Source organism: Pangasianodon hypophthalmus, chromosome 20 (genome assembly GCF_027358585.1).
Source record: "Pangasianodon hypophthalmus isolate fPanHyp1 chromosome 20, fPanHyp1.pri, whole genome shotgun sequence".
Taxonomy (NCBI): Eukaryota; Metazoa; Chordata; class Actinopteri; order Siluriformes; family Pangasiidae; genus Pangasianodon; species Pangasianodon hypophthalmus.
In genome coordinates this window covers 12697550-12718757 of record NC_069729.1, presented here as the reverse complement: position 1 = coordinate 12718757, position 21208 = coordinate 12697550, and the positions used below count along the sequence as shown (strand labels likewise).

At 39.5% G+C, this 21208-nt stretch overlaps 1 protein-coding gene across 1 annotated transcript in view; it reads right to left on the bottom strand.

The window, feature by feature from the left end:
• Positions 1–21208, bottom strand: part of iars1 (isoleucyl-tRNA synthetase 1) — an 80661-nt gene that overhangs the window by 38930 nt on the left and 20523 nt on the right. Inside the window, exons 10-18 of the mRNA XM_026932714.3 lie at positions 20256–20351; positions 16667–16789; positions 14693–14784; positions 11293–11391; positions 8387–8513; positions 6695–6768; positions 3293–3487; positions 1853–1939; positions 1589–1672 (exon numbers count right to left, since the gene is read on the bottom strand). Coding sequence (XP_026788515.2) covers positions 1589–1672; positions 1853–1939; positions 3293–3487; positions 6695–6768; positions 8387–8513; positions 11293–11391; positions 14693–14784; positions 16667–16789; positions 20256–20351 — 977 coding nt within the window. The remainder of the gene's footprint in view (positions 1–1588; positions 1673–1852; positions 1940–3292; positions 3488–6694; positions 6769–8386; positions 8514–11292; positions 11392–14692; positions 14785–16666; positions 16790–20255; positions 20352–21208) is intronic.

Below are 21208 nucleotides of genomic sequence, written 5' to 3'. Positions count from 1 at the left end.
AGGACAGACATGCTGATGAGGACAGAAAGGGACAGAGGTGAGGGGAGATTCTGCATGAAATGTGGCCTTGTGCAATTTATCAGCATAAAAGGCTTATGAAGTGAGAATGCATTAATGCTAAAAAAAAATAAATAAATAAAATTAAAAATAAAATGAAGTCTTCACATTTGGGGAAAGGTTTAGGTTAGATTGACTCTGTCTGCCTGTCTTTCTTTCTTTCTTTCTTTCTTTCTCTCCTTCTCTCTTTCTCACCCTCCTTATAACTTTCTCCTCTTCTCCCCTTCTCTCTCTCTTCCATTCTCTCCGTCTCCGTCTCCCTCTTCCCTTCTCTCTCTCCTTCCCTCACTCCCCTTCTCTCACACCTTCCTTTTCTCTCCTTATCACTCTCCCTTTCACCCCTTCTCCCTCTCCTTCTCTTTCCCTTTCTCCCCTTCTCTCCCTCTGCGTGTCTCTCCTTCTCTCTCTCTTTCTCTTCTTTCCTCTTTCTTCCCTTCCATTTCTCCCCTTCTCTCTCTTTCTCTCCTGCATTCTTTCTCCCCTTCTCATTCTCCTTCCCTCTTTCTCCCCTTCACCCTCTCTTCCATTCTCATTCTCCTTCTCCCCTTCTCTCTCCTTCCCTCTTTCTCCCCTTCTCTCTCCTGCCCTCTTTCTCCCTTTCTCACTCTCCCCTCCTCTCTCTCTTTCCTCCTCCTTTTCTCACCCTCTTTCCCCACTTCTCTCACTCTTTCTTACTTTCTCCTCTCCTCTTTCTCCATTTCTCTCCTTCTCCCCTTCTCTCTGTCTTCAGGGACTTAATATGGCAATGAAGATACAAGTGTTTACTTCGTCTCTGTCCTTCTTCTTCATATGTAACCAGTAATGACCTCGGAAGTTTCAGCTTTGCCCGTTATGCAGTCACTGCATGTGCTATGTTTATGCTATTACTATATCACAGTGGTCACAAAAAATAACTGAGAAAAGGTCTAAGGTTTATGAACAGAACTGCTGAAGTCTATGGGAAGTCAAGAGCTGCTTTTCTTACTTTCATCAGTTCAAGGAAATTAATTTGATTGCACAGTAAGAACTGTCACAGCAGTTTTAAACAAACAGCTCAATATCTAATTGGGAAAAAAAATGATGTTTTTAACATGAGACAGTCAAGTGTTACAGTGTGTGCACAACAGAATCTAAAAGCCCGACAGGTTCCAGCACTGATTTACAGAGGAAAGGGGTGGGGCATGTAGGATTTCTAATTTGCATATTCATATAATCTTAGTTTTTGATAAATGTACAAAGTTTACGGTCCTGAAGTAGAATTCAAGGTTTGTGCTTAAATTCTACTTAACTGTTAGTCACTCTGGAGCCCAAAGCAACAAACGAATAAAAGTAAGTGAAAGTAAAACAGTAAAACCAAAAGGCTGAAATGAAAAGGAGCAGGCAATGATCAGTCAGGCGTTTCCTGGAACTAATTCACCCACATGCACAGATGCAACGCTGCTTTATTCATTATCCATATGGCCCCGGATGCTCCGCCGGCGCACGCTTCCAGGGCTTTGATTAAAAATGTTTCACTTTGTTCAGCGTCACACTGAATTTGCTGGATCCTTACCTAAGTGCATCGGCGCCGTAGTTCTGTACGATCACACCTGGGTCCGGGTAGTTCTTCTTCCTTTTGCTCATCTTCTGGCCATCGCTGCAGAGAAAATGTGCATCATTAATAAACACTACAACTGAGCCAAGTGTTTCCAGGTCATCAGCACTACGGTTCTGCCTCCAGGACTCTGCGAATGGATGTTCTCTTTGCCAAAATAAAACCCATCCATAAACACAGTTACACACTATGCACAGACTGTGAGAAATGAGAGACCGTTACCTTGCCAGGACAAGGCCATTGACGATCACGTTCTTGAATGGAGGCTTACCGAAGAGGGCAGTTGAGAGCACGAGCAATGTGTAGAACCTTAAAAACAACATTCTCATGTTAGAGCTGGTAAAAGGAAATGTGTAAATAAGCTATTTTCATAACATGATATCTCATAAAATGTCTTAACAATATTATCTCAATATCGGGAACGCTATTGGTCGTATTAGGTTGAACAGAGTTATGGGATTGGCATCTCTGAGAAGGACATTTCAGCACGCACTGATACTTTCCATAATAACTGATGATTTCCATAATTAGTGCTTAACCATTTATGACTATTTATTATGCTATCACATCACTGTGTTGAAACCACAAACCAGCGTGTTTCTACGAAATAGACATTTTGTGATAAGAATACTTTAATAACGATGTCACTTCCTGAAAAATCCTGTCGTCGCATAGTTTTTTTTTTTTTTTTTTTTTTCATGTATCTGATTTTTCCCCTCATCAGCTGATGTGACAATAGCATAGGATGCAGAATTTATAAACCATGGATCAATAGAGCACTAATTAATATCAACCAGTTTCTCTTTTCTCGATGAATTTCCACAACAACATCTATAAGAAGATAGTAACGTGACATTATTAGAAGGAGCCCCTTTAATGTGCTGTAGTTTCTCATTATTTTCTATAATTAAACTAAGATACATTCTTAGTCTATGTCTGCTCCTTAGTCGAGCTCTACAATGTTGCATCTTATGCCCAAATCATCCATTTTCTGGTAAATATGGCAATCCTGCTTTTCCCACTAGTGTGTTTTATATGCCTCTTAAAAAAGTCACATGATGACTGATTCCAAATGTGACTATGTTCTTGCATAACCGCAGTAGTGTTTTGCAGGATTTCTCATCCTGTTCACACTTCCACTAGAGTCCTGTAGTTACGCAGGCCTCTACCCCTAACCGGATTATTTTAACTAGCACCCACAGTCACTTCTTCTTCCTTCCCAAGTCATAATGGCAAACTGCACCTCTCTATTGTTCCCTCGTGCTGCTACACTAGCTCCCCCTTGTGAAGAATCCTCAGTGTGATAAATGCAAGGTCCTACTGCATGACTAAAACATTATTCCTTAGTCCTGTCCAAATTTCATGTTAGTGTTGTCTGAGAAACAATTATGGGATTTTCGTGTTCAAGAAAAGACATAAATAAAATACATTTTAGTTCCCGCTTGCCTTGTTAAAAGGATATTTTCATATACATTTACAGGATTCACCCACACCCACTACTGAAAGGCCTATGCTAATCAGAAACGCCACTCTGCCTTAATCAAATATGGAAATGCGATCAGCCCGTTAGCTGCAGTATAATTGTGTGTGAAGGTCAATCGATTGCTGTTATGGCCGCTGCATGATGCAGCATGTTATAGAGCTGGTGTGTAACCCCCGTACCATCCTCTGGTCTGGTCGATGCCCTCTGCGATGAAGTCTGCAGGAAAAGTGTCCTCGAACTCGCGCCTGTTCTCAAAAGGGTAGTGCACTTGGGCGTAGGGCATGCTGCCGCTCTCAAACCAGCAGTCGAACACCTCTGAGACCCTCTTGAGCTCGCCTTTCCCACAGCGGGACGGGATAGTTAAACAGTCTATGCTGTGAAAACACACACACACACACACACACACAGGAGATTGAGCATCACAGGAACAAAAGAAAATCTGATATTACAATGCACTTATTTCAATAACTACATTTCAAAACTAACACTACACCTGTGTCTTTAATCTGGCTTTCCCTCACCTCAGCTGAACAGTTGAATAGCTCTCATCTCCCATAGAAGTTTCCAGATTTGTGCAATAAATGATTAATAATATAAATATTACACCACAAGTGCTCTATTCTGATTGGTCGGAAGGTTTTGAGTTTTCTATAGCAGCTCTGACAGTAGTGCAGGTTGTTATTAAAATCATAGGTTAATATCAGTGTGCTCATTCAAGTATGTTATCGTTTCTATAGCAACAGCTCATACAGGGACTTATATGGCTGGTGCTCCATATAAACCGATTTTTCTGTAAGGACGTTTTCTGTAAGATGACATTTATGAGCTTTAAGCTTTTGTAGTTTCTCTGTAACATGAAAAATTTTTTTTATCTTATTAACTTCAAGGGAGATTAATAAGAGATAAGCTGGTGAGGTAATGGCTGTTTATAGCTATTATAAATTAAGTCATAACAGAACGCTGTTTAGAAGACGTTCCAGATTCAAGATTAAATGCAGCTATAACCTGATAAATATGATGTCATAATTTAATAAATAGGGAAATCTTAGCATTAACAAATTGCTATGAGGTAAAAGGAATAAGACACCTCTGGAGGTGCTGTTATAACTTTGGGGTGATTACAGTAACTCCGCTTCATGTCAGACCACCCCACAACCCACCATCCTGTCACTGATTCTTTCCTTATAGCATGTCCCGAAATGTGTTATTTTCTAGTGTCTGCATCTTAACCAATAAAGGTAAGCAGCACCACGTTTCCTCATTTATGACCCAAAGCTTTCGTCGTGTGTGTGCATATATGTATGTATGTATGTAAGTATGCACACATATGTATATACTGATCAGCCATAACATTAAAACCACCTGCCTAATATTGTGTAGGTCCCCCTTGTGCCACCAAAACAGCTCTGACCTGGTGAGGCGTGGACTCAACAAGACCTCTGAAGGTGTGCTGTGGTATCTGGCACCAAGACGTTAGCAGCAGATCCTTTAAGTCCTGTAAGTTGCGAGGTGGGGCCTCCATGGATTGGACTTGTTTGTCCAGCACACCCCACAGATGCTCGACCGGATTGAGATCTGATGAATTTAGAGGTCAAGTCAACACCTTGAAGTCTTTGTCATATTCCTCAAACTATTCCTGAGCAATTTTTGCAGTGTGGCAGGGCGCATTATGCTGCTGAAAGAGGCCACTGCCATTAGGGAATACCATTGCCATGAAGGGGTGTACTTGGTCTGCAACAATGTTTAGGTAGGTGGTACATGTGAAAGTAACATCCACATGAATGCCAGAACCCAAGGTTTCCCAGCAGAACATTCCCCAGAGCATCACACTGCCTCTGCCGCTTGCCTTCTTCCCACAGTGCATCCTGGTGCCATCTTTTCCCCAGGAAAGCGATGCACACGCACCCAGCCATCCACAAGATGTAAAAGAAGATGTGATTCCATCAGACCAGACCACCTTCTTCCATTGCTCACATGTCCATTGCAGGCACTTTCGGCGGTGAATGGGGGTCAGCATAGACACTCTGAATGGTCTGAGGCTACATAGCCCCATATGCAGCAAGCTGTGATGCACTGTGTGTTCTGACACCTTTCTATCACAGCCAGCTTTAAATTTTTCAGCAATTTGTGCTACAGTAGCTCTTCTGTGGGATTGGACAGATGGGCTAGCCTTAGCTCCCCACACGTGAGCCTTGGGCACCCATGACCCTGTTGCTGGTTCACGGGTTGTCCTTCCTTGGAGCACTTTTGGTAGGTACTAACCACTGCATACCGGAAACACCCCACAAGTCCTGCCGTTTTGTAGATGCTCTGACTCATTCGTCTAGCCATCACAATTTGGCCCTTGTCAAAGTCGCTCAGATCCTTAACCTTGCCCATTTTTCCCAGCTTCCAACACATCAACTTCTAGAACTGACTCTTCACTTGCTGCCTAATATATCCCACCCCTTGACAGATGCCAACGTAACGAGATAACCAATGTTATTCACTTCACCTCTCAGTGGTTTTAATGTTACGGCTGATCGATATATATGTGTGTGCGTGTGAGTGTGTATGGTTAACTGATGTTAAGTATATACTTATACTAATGTTAGTTAGTATAAGTAACTAATACTGGGGGCATTCGTGGCCTAATGGATAGAGAGTCGGACTTGCAACCCGAAGGTGAACCTGAAGGTTGTGGGTTCGAGTCTCGGGTCCGGCAGGAATTGTAGGAGGGGGGAGTGAATGACCAGCGCTCTCTCCCACCCTCAATACCACGACTGAGGTGAGACCCTTGAGTAAGGCACCGAACCCCCAACTGCTCCCTGGGCGCCGCAGCAAAAAAAAGGCTGCCCACTGCTCCGTGTGTGTGTGTGTGTGTGTGTGTGTGTGTGTGTGTGTGCGCGCACTTGGATGGGTTAAATGCAGAGCACAAATTCCGAGTATGGGTCACTATACTTGGCCACAAGTCACTTCACTTCACTTAACAGGAACATACACTGCCATTTGCCTTGACAGAAAATGAAAGCGGGGCTTCCGGGGGTCCATTATTTTTAACTGATCAGTTGTTGCAGTCTACTTCAGGGTGGAGCTTCTACAAAAAACATGCAAAAGATGGCAGGTCTGTAGCTGCCATAAGTGATAACAGGAACTAACTTGTTTCATAGATGTTCCACAATATGAAATGTAACTATAAATTAATAAAATGTATGATGTGGTTCTCATCACATCGTTTCCTTGCCCTGTCATGTTTTATTTCTCACATATTAAAAAACCAGACACACAGAAATCAATATGGAATTATACCATCCTAATTATTTACTTATTGCAATTATTTTCCCACTTCTATGAATAACAGGATCATACAGCATTAATAACCACATCTGAGAATGTTTGAGATACTGAGATACTTTAAAGCGAGAGTGTCACAATTTAGAGGTCAGCAAGGTTAGTCTCAAGGTAAAGCAAGGTAAAGAAGCGAACTTCACATGTCAAACTTGTCTTGGCTAGGGGAACTTCGTGAACCTTTATTTTTGGTCAAATGATTCGTTTAATGAGCTCTATTTGTATTGAGGAATGAAAATGATCGTGTGACTTACGTTTCTCTGTGCAGATCTGCAACCTTCACTCCCGTCAGCTGCTCCAGCTCAGCAATGGAGCCCACACACACCACCTGAGCAGAGGCACAAAGCTCTTCATTTACAGTCACTCCATATCTGACAGTAACAATAACACACATGTGGTAGACTGTAAAAATACGCTTCCGAAAATATCTGGGTGATAAGGTGTATTTTTTCATGGGTAACACTAATAAGCTCATTTTCCACCAGCGCAGGATTCACACTTCCAAATCTATCCTTGAAGACATAGGAAACTGATCTATTTTTTCTTGCCAAAGTACATGATCAGAAGCAAAGCAAAGCCTGGATTTAATGCTAAATCTGTAGATTCACACAACTTAATAAATAACAGCTTCATTTTTTTATATTCTTATCCCTACAAATGAAGCTGTATCCATTTCAGCTATTTAATTACAGGATGTTTTACCTATAGCTCTAATGAGGAAGAAAATACAGTTGCTGAAAGTAAATCTGAAACCAGGACACCTTATGACTCCACATACGAAAGGAAGTTTATGCACTCCAAAAGTGTGTTAGCCATCTTCTGTAGTGTAAGGTTGGGCTCTTGTCCCTGTTCAGGTAAAATGGCCCAGTTAGTGCTAGAGAACGATAGAGCTCCACTTTCTGGCCTACCGAACGCTCTGGGAGTCCAGAAGCACTCCAGAGATTGGCGCTTGGAAACAACTCATTACGCTATTTTCAGGAAGCAGGTCGTTGTCCTTATTTTCCAAAGGCCCAACTCAGCCTGCAAAGACGCCAACAACCCAATTCTGACTTCACAAAGAATCATTAAGCTTAAACGGCCATTAAATTAATTAAAAATCTTAAATATTCTAAGAAGATTTAAACTTAGATTGGTGTTAGAACCGTTAATAACGTTGTACGCGGCCTCCTCAGATGGAGAAGGTGACAGAAAAAGAGAGGGCAAATGCCTAACTGTGACTCACCATCCCATAATATTGAGGATGAACAGCGTGTTATGGTGGAACCTTCAGAATCAAGGCTGAAACTCTTCCTTAGGTAATAATTTTCCAGGACTTACATGCATAACAGTTGTTGCACACTGAAGATCATCTTATAAGGACTTACATCTGCAATCATGCTTTACATTACAGTCAAATCTACAACCTTAACCACTCCTTACAGACAAGTTTTACTGAAATATTCAAAGTGCATACAGTAAACAGACTTGCTCACTGCTAGAGATCTGTGGCTTTTTTAAGTTTTAAGTTTAAACTCCTTCTCATCATGCAAATAAAACAAAATAATAACTCAAGTCAAATTTGAAGAATCTCTATTAAAACTATACAAACTAAATTTAATACTTAAGCCCATAAAAATCCCAAACTGGGTCAGAATTCCACACCTATGTCACTCTTCCAAGCTCACTAGAGAAACATCAATTGAACCATTGAACCATTCAGTAAGTGACAGGAAGTCTACAGCAACTCAAAAAAAACACTCTTTATAAGCATGTTGAGCAGAAAAGCATCTCACAATGCACTACACATCAAACCTCGAGCAGCAGAAGACCTCATCAGGTTCCACTCTGAATCTGAGGCTACAGTGGGCACAGACTCACCAAAACTGGGCCATTGAGGATTGGAAAAAGACAGAGGTTTTCCTAGTAAAGTACTAAAATGTTTATTTTATTGATTGCTTTTCACAGACCTCCTCATAGTCATCGCTGACCCACAGAGGAATTGGCGTCCCCCAGTATCGGTTACGGGAGATGGCCCAGTCTCGAGCATCTCTTAGCCAGTTACCAAAACGCTTCTCCCTCACAAACTCAGGAACCCTGGAAAGAAAGAAAGAAAGAATTGGAGAAAGAGGGAAAAAACAAAAGTCTTAACATAATGTTTGCTCCTCTTTAAGATGAAAACACAGCAGGGATTCAGAAACCAAGATGAAGAAATTACTCCGACAGTACAATAGAATACATTATACATGTCTTTGTACAACAAAATGTTCAGTGGGTAAGGTACTGTGATACTGGCTGGAAGCTTGAATCCCAGAAAACAAAAGGCCTTAACCTTCAACTGCTCTGCTTTATGCTTGGATTCTGCTTTTGCTTTTTATTCACACATCTGCTAAATGAATAAAAGTACATTTAAATTGTGGAATTCTAGAGATAATGCTAGCTAGCTCTTCAAAACACCTAAAAACAGGAAACCTATGACAAGACTTTCAATGATAATGATTAATAAATACAAATAAAGTGCTTCTCACACAAAGAAACTCTCCTTGTGCATTTTTCAGGAGCATGATACCGACTCTGATGAACACACACACACACACTTCCGTGCAAATCTCAGCCACTGAGCAACAAGCTCTTCATTCCCATTTGTAAAAACTTATCTGTTTAGGCAGGCAATAGATCAATTTAATGATTTTTTTTGCCCCTCTCTTGCTGTGCCCTTCACTATATGTAGAATGTTAAGTGTGCTATCTTGTGCTAGATATGGGCGCTATTTAACACTCACGGCAGTTAGGGCACTTTTAACCCAGATGATTGTGTGTGACCCGCATACTTGAATGTTCTTGTCTGTTGACCTACTCTGAAGAATATAGAATCAGCACATGCTGAGGAAAAGCAGTCAGAAATAAATCAGCAAGATTTATTTGTTTAAAAATCAATATTAAATCACATACTATATAATTGTCATGTGTGTGCGTACATAAACGGTCGTAAGTAATAATTTTATATTTACGTTTTTGAATTCTCTTGCAGCACCATACAGTCGTAATGACAGTGTTGGATCTCAGCTCAGGCTAGGGGAAATCTCCCACCCCCACACAGAGCCCAAACTGAGCAGTGTATTCTTCAGCACTGTGTTGCACACTCACTGGAGAAACTTTAATTACAGCATTGGCCATGCTGACTCACTCAGTATGAAACAGTAAGAAAGTCTGCTAAATATAAAGAATGTACCAGTTCCACAAGAAAAGTTCACTGAGACCTGCATGTGCTGACATATTCATGACTAGGGGTGTAACACAGTGCTACTATCTCTATCTGTTTAGTTCTCCATTATCTGATTTTGGGCATAAACCTGAAGTGGGCGTGGCCTAAAAATGAAGTCTTTTTTTTTTTTTCCCCTTCAATTAAATATGAACCCTATCTCTATTGCCCTGGAAACACTGGAAACAGAAGTGGCTGCACTCTTTGCATGGCGTGTGAATTCTGACAGTTTCTCAACCTCAGCTACATCACTCAAGATCATAATTGGGTTCAACTAAACATGTGTGAGGGACTGTTTGTTTTTTAATCCAACTCACACTGTTATTTTTGCTGTACCTGCCTGAAATATTTTCTTGCAAATTTAGTTGGTTTTATTTCCCAAAATATAAACAAGCTACAACTAGTAGCTTGATTTAAAGCACCATGAGCCTGACCAGGCAGTTACTAAGGATGAATGAATGCTGTGAATGCATCATGCAGTGCCATATGTTCATGTTAATGAATTTGGTCTTTGTTTCTTCGTTTGTTCAGTGAGCTTTCCATCTGACCACTTGCTTGTGCCTGCATGAAAGTAAAAGCCTCCTGCTTGTGCAACCATCCCAGGATCCCAGTCCTGATTCACACCTTAGTCTCTGTTCAGAACACATCATCTGTTCATTCTAAACAAGGTAGTCACATTCGATTACATCCCTATCACTCAGTATAAAGTAATGGTCACTGTAACTGCTGTCCGGTGTGATGACCGTGGTGGTCTTCTCATGCTAAGCTGATGCGATAATTACTGTTCCACTGGCTTAAATTACCCATGTGGTTACCCCATCATGGTCCCATGGCATCCTTTATATATGTTAGCCACATTAGCATCAGCACTCCACTGTAAAACAAAATAAGCAAACCTCAGACCAAAAATGTATCGTGTTGTATGATCAACAATATTTGAACTGAACCATGATTCAACTGGAGCATGATTCAGCTACAGAGAGTGAATATAAACAGGGAGGTCCAAACCTGCAGCACAATCTCATCATTACGATGCTCTACGCGTCCTCTTCCTCTATCTCTCTGTCCTTGCGGGTGATTAATTTCAGAGCGACAGCCACATTAGAGCAAAATGGCCTGAATGCAGACTCATGGGAAATAAAGTACGCTGGCCAGCACCTCAAGCATAAATGTGAACTTCCAAGTCTACTTTCTAGTCACTTAGAGGATGTTCAAATTATGTTTAAATGATGTATCCTTTTATGTCTGTACGATATTCTCAAGATGTATTACGCAGTAGTGCAGGCGCCAGTAGACACTCTGCTATTCATAAAGACACTTAAAACTAGGGCTGGATGGGATACAGGCCTAGTATTGAAGGACCAAATGTACTAGTACTACCAAAGTTAGAAGTAGTCTAAATTAAATAAAAAAAAAAAAAAAAATTTCCTCCACCACCTACTGGAAAATGTGGGGGAAAAAACTGATTTGCATTTTAATCTCAGCTGAATAAGAGATAAATAAAGAAAAAATAGTGACACCTGGACACCAGGCAATAATACAGCAACCCCATATTCCATTGTAGTGTCAAATACTGTAATAGTATAGTACGTAATTTACAGTCGCAGAGTCTCACCAGTAGCATTTGCCGTTGTTTTCCAGAAGTTTATCCACCATGTGCTCGACTCTCACAAACCAGCTGGGCACAGCTTTGTAGATCAGCGGTGTGTCAGACCTGTCAGAAAAATGGTTTACTAAAATACGGTAATTATACCTAATTGCATCATCAGCTATAGCAGGTTATTTAACACACAGAATGGAAAGGATATTTTAATTGCATCATGACACGTAAATAAAAGATAAATGGCATATCTTGTGTATTAGTGTAGGTGGTGTGTTCACAGAGAGATAAAATATACTATTAAACACCTGGGTGATGTGTTCACACTGCTGAAAAATAAAATGTGGAACACTGGATAATTTTCATGCTCAGCAGTCACACTCTGCTCTTTATAGCAGAAGGGGCGGAGCCATCAGAGGGCGTGGTGGTTTGAATTTTTCCTAATGGATGAGGCACTGAGTTAAAACACTTTTGTCCATATATATATATATATATATATATATATATATATATATATATATATATATGTGTGTGTGTGTGTGTGTGTTATATATATATATATATATATATATATATATATATATATATATATAAAAACACACACACACACACACAACTAATTGTAATGGCTTTGAATGTGAGGGAAAAAGTCTATTAATCTGATGAAATTATGTTTTAATATTTGCTTGCTTTGGCCATTTTTATCTCTTAACACTATTATAACAGTAGAAAAAGTGGGACAGCGTGTTTCAGACATTCTGGGACAGTTCAGTAAACCTTTCAGATAGAGGAAAGATGCATTTTAATAACCTCCTGTACTTGTAAGCATGACATGGCGAGTATTAACATTTAATTAAAATACAGATTAATTTAGAGTCATATTACACACATTTGACAAAGGTTCGTTTATTTTTTTTCTACTGCCATGTTTCTGAACAATGAATGAACTACATTTCAGCTCTACACACACTTCAGCCAAAGTTTTGTTTTTTCTTTTATTTAATTATGTGGAATGTAAAATCAAATTAAATACCACAAAAAAAAAAAAACCCAAGGTATCAATTTAGCTGTGATTTGGACAGGGAAAATGGACCAAAATGGACTACACTCTAAAATATTGGATTGATAACAAAATTCTGGAGAATTCAGATTAACTGAATTAGACGAGAGCCAAATGTTCATCAAACCCAGCCACTTTTACAAAATCTTTTCTCCTAAGCTGTAGTTCATCCTCAACTTAAACAGCAACTGCCAAATTAATGAGTGTGCAAAGTCTAATATCAGACATATTAATCAATAGTGAAGAAGAGGTGATTAAGGGCTTAAGACATGTTTAGGATGAGGCTTATCGTGAGTGCTGAGGCAGCCGAGGACGTATTGAGTAAGATATGCTAATGTTTAAATGGTCTGCTTTCCTCATCAATGCTTTTCTTAATGCAGCATGTGGCGCTGATTTAATGATGCTTAAACCAGCAAGGTCACACAGGCAGACTCTTGCACAGACTTCTGGGAAACATTTGCAAGTGATGAAGTGGAGATGAACTAACTGCCTGGCAGCTGAATGATGAATGTAGTATTATAAAAACTATCTGAAATACTGAACAGACCTAGAGTTCCTGCTGCTTCGGTGTACTTTCTTTCGGCACTTTTTCGGTGTGTGGAAGTTTTTCTGTACGACTGATGTGACAGTAATCCATTGGGCTGACATGAACTTTAATCCATTTACATGGCATCAGGGTCAATTTCATTATCAGGATCTCCGCAGTCAAGTTTGTTACTTCAATACAATTCGATGGTATTTCTTTGGCCCTTTTAACAATTGTCACAAAGCAGCTTTAGAGAAATTCGGATGTAGATTTTGAGCCCTAATTAGCAAGCGAGAGGCAACAGTCGCAAGCAAAATCTCCCTGAGATGACATGAGGAAGAAACCCAGAGAGGAAATACAAGTCAAAAGGGAACCTTTATAAACCCTCTGCGATTTATAGTATAGTATATAGTATATAGTAAGTCAAACAGTACTAAGGGTGTTACGAAGATGTTATGTATGAGCATCATAGGCTTTATGATAACAGCAGCAGTTCTTAGCACAAATCTACAGAACCCAGTGACAATATCCACTGAAGAAAGCACGAGTCTTGAGTATAAACTGTTTTTGGGAAGTGCAATCCTTTAGGGTATCCATGTGGGACCATCCACAAGAGCATAAAGCTTCATTTTGCTTATATCATGTTTGCGTGATATGATAATCGCAAACTCATTATTCTATTTGGCTAACTTTCCAGCCCCCCCAGCTAAACTTGCCATGGCTGCTCTGCACTTCTGTGCACTGCAGCTTACAAATCATTTCCTTCTTCGTAATTAACATTAGGATAGTCCTTCAACTGCAACAGTAATGTTAAGGAATAGTATAAATAGTTATAGCAAATAATTGAAGAAATCCGCAGATAAAATTGCATTGAACAACAACAAAAAAAAATTCAGAACAGTTTTTAATCAACTTGGAGCTGAGGCTTTTTTTCCCCTCATTGAACCAAGACTAAGCTGACTACTAATGCAAGTTAAAATTGATAAATCAAGGTAGAAAATTTGATATAGTCAGTAATCCTTGTGACTCTTCTTGCCCTCCAGACCTGCCTGATTCCTCCTGATACTCTACTTCTGTTTGGAGTTTTTGCACTTGTGACTCTCTGTGCCATTGAGCATCATCACGCATAGACACCCTGAAGATGTGCATTTCCCAAATCCAATTTATTCCCAAGTTCTTCAGTGGATAATCTTTCCAGAATACCACAGACTTGTTCCTAAGAACTGCTGCTTTCATCATAAAGACTGCCCTGTGCTCATCCCAGGACTCTTCTTCTACTGTTTGACTTTAGAGTATACAGTTGTGGAAGAGTGATGGTTTATAATCCCACTATCTGGTCGCATCCATATACTGTATCTATTATGTTTTTCCCTCATCTCAGGGAGTTTTTCCTTGCTCATTAGGCATCTAAATCTACATCTGGATTTCTATTAGATGTGAAAACATCTATTGTTAAAAGTGTTACACAAATCTATGCTCCTGTTTTCTTACTGTCATTCAGCAGTTTGATAGAGAGGCACAATTACTGTCGAGCCTCAACTGTTATTTAGCCTGTGATCGTTGTCATGGTTACATTTCTTTTGCTTATTTAGGATTTGGCACACTGATTTTGACCAGATCTACACGTTAAGCGTCCTAATATAAGGAATTAAGGCACATCTGGCAGTCAGACAGAAACAAGTATTTTCCATGGCCATGGCATAATCAGAGATAATAACCGACTGGCTGTCCATAAACCCTTAAATTATTTGTTGCTATAAATGTTTGCTTATAAACTCTCAATTAAGGCTGGAAAGTGGATCAATAGAGATTATTTTTTCCCCACTCACCTCCAGCAGAAAGGGTAGCTGTGTTTAAAAGTGCCTGAGTTGACCAGCCGTCCGTTCTCTCTCAGCCACTTAATGATGTTTTTGTCTGCATCCTGAAAGGAGCAAAAAGGAAACACTTAACCGTTCAATGCAGAAAAAGAAAATAAAAAGCTTTGGGGTCGAGGAAAATACAACAACACTTTGCTGTGCTGTGGTGGGTTTTTAAAAATGGAACGCAAGCATAAATCATTGCAGACCTTTACAGCACGACAGACTGAAGGATTATTTCATTCCTTACAAATAGCCTTTTACCTGAACAGATTCATCCGGAAAAGAATCGTCTTGGGCTGAGGTATATCCTGTACAGTACGGACCAGACGTCACTAAAGTAGAAATTTCTGTTCTATCACCACTTGGATATTTCTGAATAAATGCCATCTTCTATTTCAGATGTAATGCATACAGTGATCTAGAAACTGTAACTAATTATACATCTCTGAAAGGAGATCCGGAGTCTCTCTGTATGATGCATACAAAAACAAATCTTTGTTAAACTCTTAATTACTAGTTTAATTTTCCGAACGTGTGTGGCATCACTTTATAGACACACAACAACAGCGTCCAAAATGAAGTAGGTAGGAATATAATGTCTGGATTTCTTTATACATGTCCATCAACCGTTCTCTATTATTTTCTCGAGATTTCTGTTCTCATCATCATAAATAGCATAGTTCAGCTTTCTAGTAGAAAGCATTAAGCCATTGTGAGCGTTTCCATAGAAACAACTTATTTCCACATCCAAGATGATAAACAGCTCTGAGTAGAAATCTCCCAGCCGTCATTACTGTAATAGCAACATGACATCAAAGCACTATTACGGCTGAGGGATATCAAGACATATCAGCCTATCACAATACAACTTCCTGTGAATATCACAAGCATTATCTGGACTTTTATAACACAAACGGGCTGCATTAATACACACAGTAGCACACTGACCGGATATTAAAGTGCACTTTTGTTTTAATTTCATTTTCCCTCTTTTCAGTTTTAAATTACTTGTTTATTGTCTGTGTGGTATCTTAAAATAAATAAAAGGTACTTAAGATTTCTTCATTGCCTGCATATCAGCAGATCCATTTTAGACACTCATGCAGGTTGGTGTAGCAGCTCACATGTTTCCCGCGTGCGTGCGTGTGTGTGTGTGTGTGTGTGAGACTGACTGTGTGGATTAATGTGCGTGTCAGAGTGATAGGAGCTGATGAAAATTAGTGCAGGCAACGTGCAGCGATGAAACTCCTAGAAACACACTAGAAACCTTCTTTATAATGTATTAACGCTCTGTATTCTATTAAGCAGGACTAAAGAACTAAAAAATTTAATTTTCTTGGCAAGAGTATGGCAAAAAAATTATTCATATTTTAAACCATTGTGTAAATAATTTTACAGACTAGCCAGATGTTTTCCTCGTAAGTCTGATACTTTTAACATAGTTCTTTTGTCATAATCATTATTCGCAAATTGGCAGTATGCCAGTCAGTCACATATCAATCATAAGCTATTAAATCGAATCGTATCGTACTGTATCATATCAGATTTAGTATCGTCGTTGATTATTGATTCGTTGCTGTAAGAATAGAAATTGTATTGTTTCGTGTGGCACCCTGAGGTTTACACAACTAGTAACAATCCAGTGTTAGCATCTAGCTAGCTAGTGTAATGGCATGATCATGGCGAGTAGTTTCATCTAGCAATGTTTTTCTCATTAATAACCACAAAAGGAAGAGGAATTAACAGGATTAGTGGAATACAAAAGGACTCTTGCCCTTTTCTTGTGAGAAAATTTCACATTTCAAGACTTTTTCCAGACTAAAAGTCATCAATAAAGGCACATTAGGAAGGCTGTGTGTGTAAAAGTAGAGAATGTCTAAAGAAAACAGAACCTTTTTGATCATGTAAGTATGAATGAGGTTTAAGAAGACTGAACACTCATACCTTCACATACTGGCCGGAGAAGTGTGTGACCTCAGGGGTGAAACAGCCTGATGAATCCACAGGGCAGATGGGTGCCGAGTCTCGCTGGATGATATTATACTCCATACACACGCGGTAATCATCCTATAAAAAAAGAGAGGCAACTGTTTGTACACATTAGCTTACATTTATACATTCCTAAATGAGTAAGTATAGTGTTTCTTTAAATCTCAGAAGGGTTTCACACTGAGCACTGTAGTAAATAAAAACATTTCCCACACAAAGTGGACAATGCGCCTTTGCCATATGTCCCAAACCCACACAGCAAATTTCTATATTTTTCTGAACCTCCAAATGCAAACTGCTACGTGGGCAGCCATTTTCCCTCCAGATCAAAAAGTCGGTGCGTTTCACACGCTAATCTGCCAGTTCCCACATTATCTTCCTGCACAATAAATGAGTGTTAGACAAAATGAGTCAATATTAGGTGTCTAGTAGTGTAGAGTTCAATAACATTTGAATGATTTTTTTCTCTTATTCAGAGTGATGTTACACAAATACTCTTGTTATAGTGGTGTTAGCATGCCAGCCTGACCCGTGCTTCCGCCCACTCGGCCAGTCAACTGCTGGAAAGCCAATTTATATTTTAATCACGTGATATATTTCGGCTCATACTAATTTATGAGTGGTCAAGAGTGCGTTCGCTGTCTTGTTTTTCTTACTAATGAGCTCTCATGAGATTTTCAGCTATAACCTCCAGTGTAAGTTAATTAGCATCATTAGCGTTATTACCTCCATGGGAGTTAGCTAGTATTATATACATTTCTAAGTTGGTTTATCCAAAGCATTAGGTTGCCTGGCGCTCTAAGTCATAAAATGTATTTGTACTTGTAGAGATGTATGTGTTTACATATACAGTCAGGTCTGGAAGTATTTGGACGGTGACAGAGTTTTTGTGATTTTGCCTCTATACACCACCACAATGGATTTGAAATAAAACAATCAAGATGTGATCGAAGTGTAGTCTTTCAGCTTTATTTTAAGAGGTTCCACAATTTAGGAATTACAGCCATTTTCAACAAAGTACCTCCATTTTCAGGGGCTCAAAGGTATTTGGACAAAGTGACATAATTGTAAATATAACCATAATTTTAATACTTGGATGAAAATCCTTTGCAGTCGATGACTGCCTGAAGTCTGGAGCCCATGTTCTCAAAACTCAAATGCTGAGTTTCCTCCCTGGAGATGCTATGTCAGGCCTTCACTGCAGCCACCTTCAGTTGCTGCGTGTTTGTGGGTCTTTCTGCCTTCAGTCTTGTCTTCAGATCAGGCGACTGACTTGGCCTTTGAAGAATATTCCATTTCTTTGCCTTCAAAAAGTCTTGAGTTGCTTTCGCAGTATGTTTAGGGTCATTATCCACCTGCACTGTGAAGCGGCGTCCTATCAGTTTTGTAACATTTGGCTGAATGTGAGCAGAGAGTATAGCTCTATACACCTCAGAATTCATCTTGCTACTTCTGTCAGCAGTCACATAATAAGCACCAGTTAGCCCGTTCCACTGGCAGCCATACATGCAAATGCCATAACAGTGCCTCCACCATGTTTGACACATGATGTGGTATACTTTGGATCATGAGCTGTTCCTTTCTTTCACCATACTTTTCTCTTCCCATCATTCTGGTACAAGTTAATCTTGGTTTAATCAGTCCAAAGAATCTTATTCCAGAACATGGGAGGCTTTTTTAGATGTTTTCTGGCAAAGTCTAATCTGGCTTTCCTGTTCTTGAATGTTACCAGTGGTTTGCACCTTGTTGTAAAGCCTTGGTATTTACATTCATGAAGGCGTCTCTTGATTGTAGATTTTGCCAATTTTACGCCTACCTTCTCCAGAGTATTTTTGACTTCTGTTGATGTGAAGGGGTTTTTCTTCACCAAGGAAAGGATTCTGCGATCATCCACTTTAGTTGTCTTCTGTGGTCTTCCAGGCCTTTTGACGTTGCTGTGCTCACCAGTGCTTTCCTTCTTTTTAAGAATGTACCCAACTGTTGATTTGGCCACACCTAAGGTTTTTGCTATCTCTCTTATAGATTTATGTTGTTTTTTCAGCCTAATGATGGCCTGCTTCACTTGCATTGCGATCTCCTTGGACTTCATATTGGTAGCTCCAGTCGAACAGCTGCCAAATGCCAACTCAATACCTGATATCAACTCCAGACCTTTTATCTGCTTCATTTGTCTTGAAGTAACGAGGGAACGGACCACACCTGGTCAATTAACGTCTTATCAGTCAATTGTCCAAATACCTTTGAGCCCCTGAAAATGGAAGTACTTTGCTTAAAATGGCTTTAATTCCTAAATGGTAAATGCCATATTTTTGGGGACCCTCTTAAAATAAAGCTGAAAGTCTACACTTTGATCACATCTTATTTCAAATCCGTTGTGGTGGTGTACAAAGGCAAAATCACAAAAACTCTGTCATTGTCCAAATACTTCCAGACCTGACTGTATACTGGTGTATGCAAGGGGATGAATTCATTCTTTTTCTACTAATTCAGAAGAGATTAGCAGATTAACTATTAATTAACAGATTAACTAATTCAGATGAACTGCCATTGTTCATCCTTGTTTTACTGTGTTTCTTGTGATTAAGTTTTCTGAAGTGTTTTTTTTTTTAATCATGTTTTAGTATCTGGCTGCACTGAGTGCTTACCAGTTTCAGTCATTTTTTTTTTTCTTTCTGAACAGCCTGAGATGGGGATGGAGTTAAGGGGCATCGGGGAGTGTCTATAAAAAGACTGACATCCACAGACAAGTACTTCGGCCCAGAGGGCAGTTTTCTAAATAGGTTTTCTCAGCCACATAATACACTTGTGCTGAGGCTATGACTTAAACAAATTTTTAAAAATAATTTTCTATATATTTTCCAGGTTATCTGTAACAGTAAGAAATAAAACAAATTGACAATTGCATCTTTAAAGCAGATTACAACAGAATGCATTTGGATTGTGTGCTGCTTATTCACAGAGTCCAGAAACAATACAAAGACTTCAAGTGAAAGAGTTTATTTTTAACAAAAATCTATTCTCTTTATACTATCTCACTATTTTGTAAAATACTTCCTTAAATTACATCATAATTAAATGACATAAAATAACATCCAACAAAAAGCAAAAGTATTTATATTTTTATCTATATTTTATATACCTATATATTTATATATAGATTATCTAATTATCATTAGATCAGGTGAGTGCGTCTAAAAAGTTTAGCCACGCCCACTATAGTGGAACAAACTGTACCTGACTATGTTTTTGATCAAATGTTTGATTGAATCCTTTGTATTTACAACAGTATTTTTACATTTCAGCATAATTTTGTTTAGAATAGTTCCTCTGTAAGTAGATTTAACTGCAGTGTCAGCGCAGCGATGTGTTCGCATCCATAATGTAGCAGCTGAGCTCTGAAACACGCACACATCAGAAACCTTCATCTGCAGATCGTTCTTTTCCAAAGTAAATCCCTCTCTGCAGTAACATACTGAAACAAGCTCCACACAGCACATCACAGACATTCAAAGTGGCTAATTGTGCCCTAGAGATGCGAACTTACAGCTCCAAAGTAGGGCGCCTGATGAACCACTCCTGTACCCTCCTCCTCACGGACGTAGTTATCCAGCACGACGGAAAAGGCTCCGTTCTCTTTACACTGGAGGGGGGAAAAAGAGAGCAAAGAAGATGCCATGCGTAAAGTGGTATACTTTAATATACGTACAACAACTGGAAGTGAACAAGGAACAATACTATAAACAAGGAACTATGCTATAAAACAGTCAGACTAGTCATGCCAACTGCTAACTTACATTCCTTGACAAATTTTGAACACTGTGTAAAAGCTGAAAGTGGCATTATTCACACACACTCAGCTGCTAACAAGAAAATCCTAGGCAGAGAAAAAAAAGAGAGTGTATGTTTGTGGCTAATTTTTTAAGATGTAGTAAGAATGCAACACAAAAGTCTGGTGTGATCACTACATAAGAATTAGCAGTAGCGTGGCTCCTGAATGGCACAACAAAAAATGTTTGCACATCTTCCAGAGATCGCAAGTTCCAATCTCGGCGATGCCACAGCCATCCATGGCTGTCCCGTCAATCACAGCGACACTAGCCATGCAGGCAGGATAGCACTTTCCTCTCAATGTGTTACACTGCCCTGTGATGCTGCATGAGGGGAAAATGGGGGGGGAACAAAAAAAGGGACTACAATCACACCTTCTTGGTTTCTATTGACTCACAAATCATGAATTCTCATGACTTTTCCAGGCAGAGTTGACCTAGATAAAGTTGTTGCAAAGCCAAAGTAACTGCTGCACATTATTCACATCCAGCGTCCTTTCACATCTTTTCTGCCTAGTTAATTTTATTTGCGTTGTCTGACTGTTGATTTGTCTGAAGCACAAAAAGTAGTTTTGAGGTAGCTCCCATGTCACCATAGCAAGGTAGGGCAAAAATCGTAAATGTAGTTGTTGGGACCTCTAATCAGATATACATATTTGGCAGAAGCATG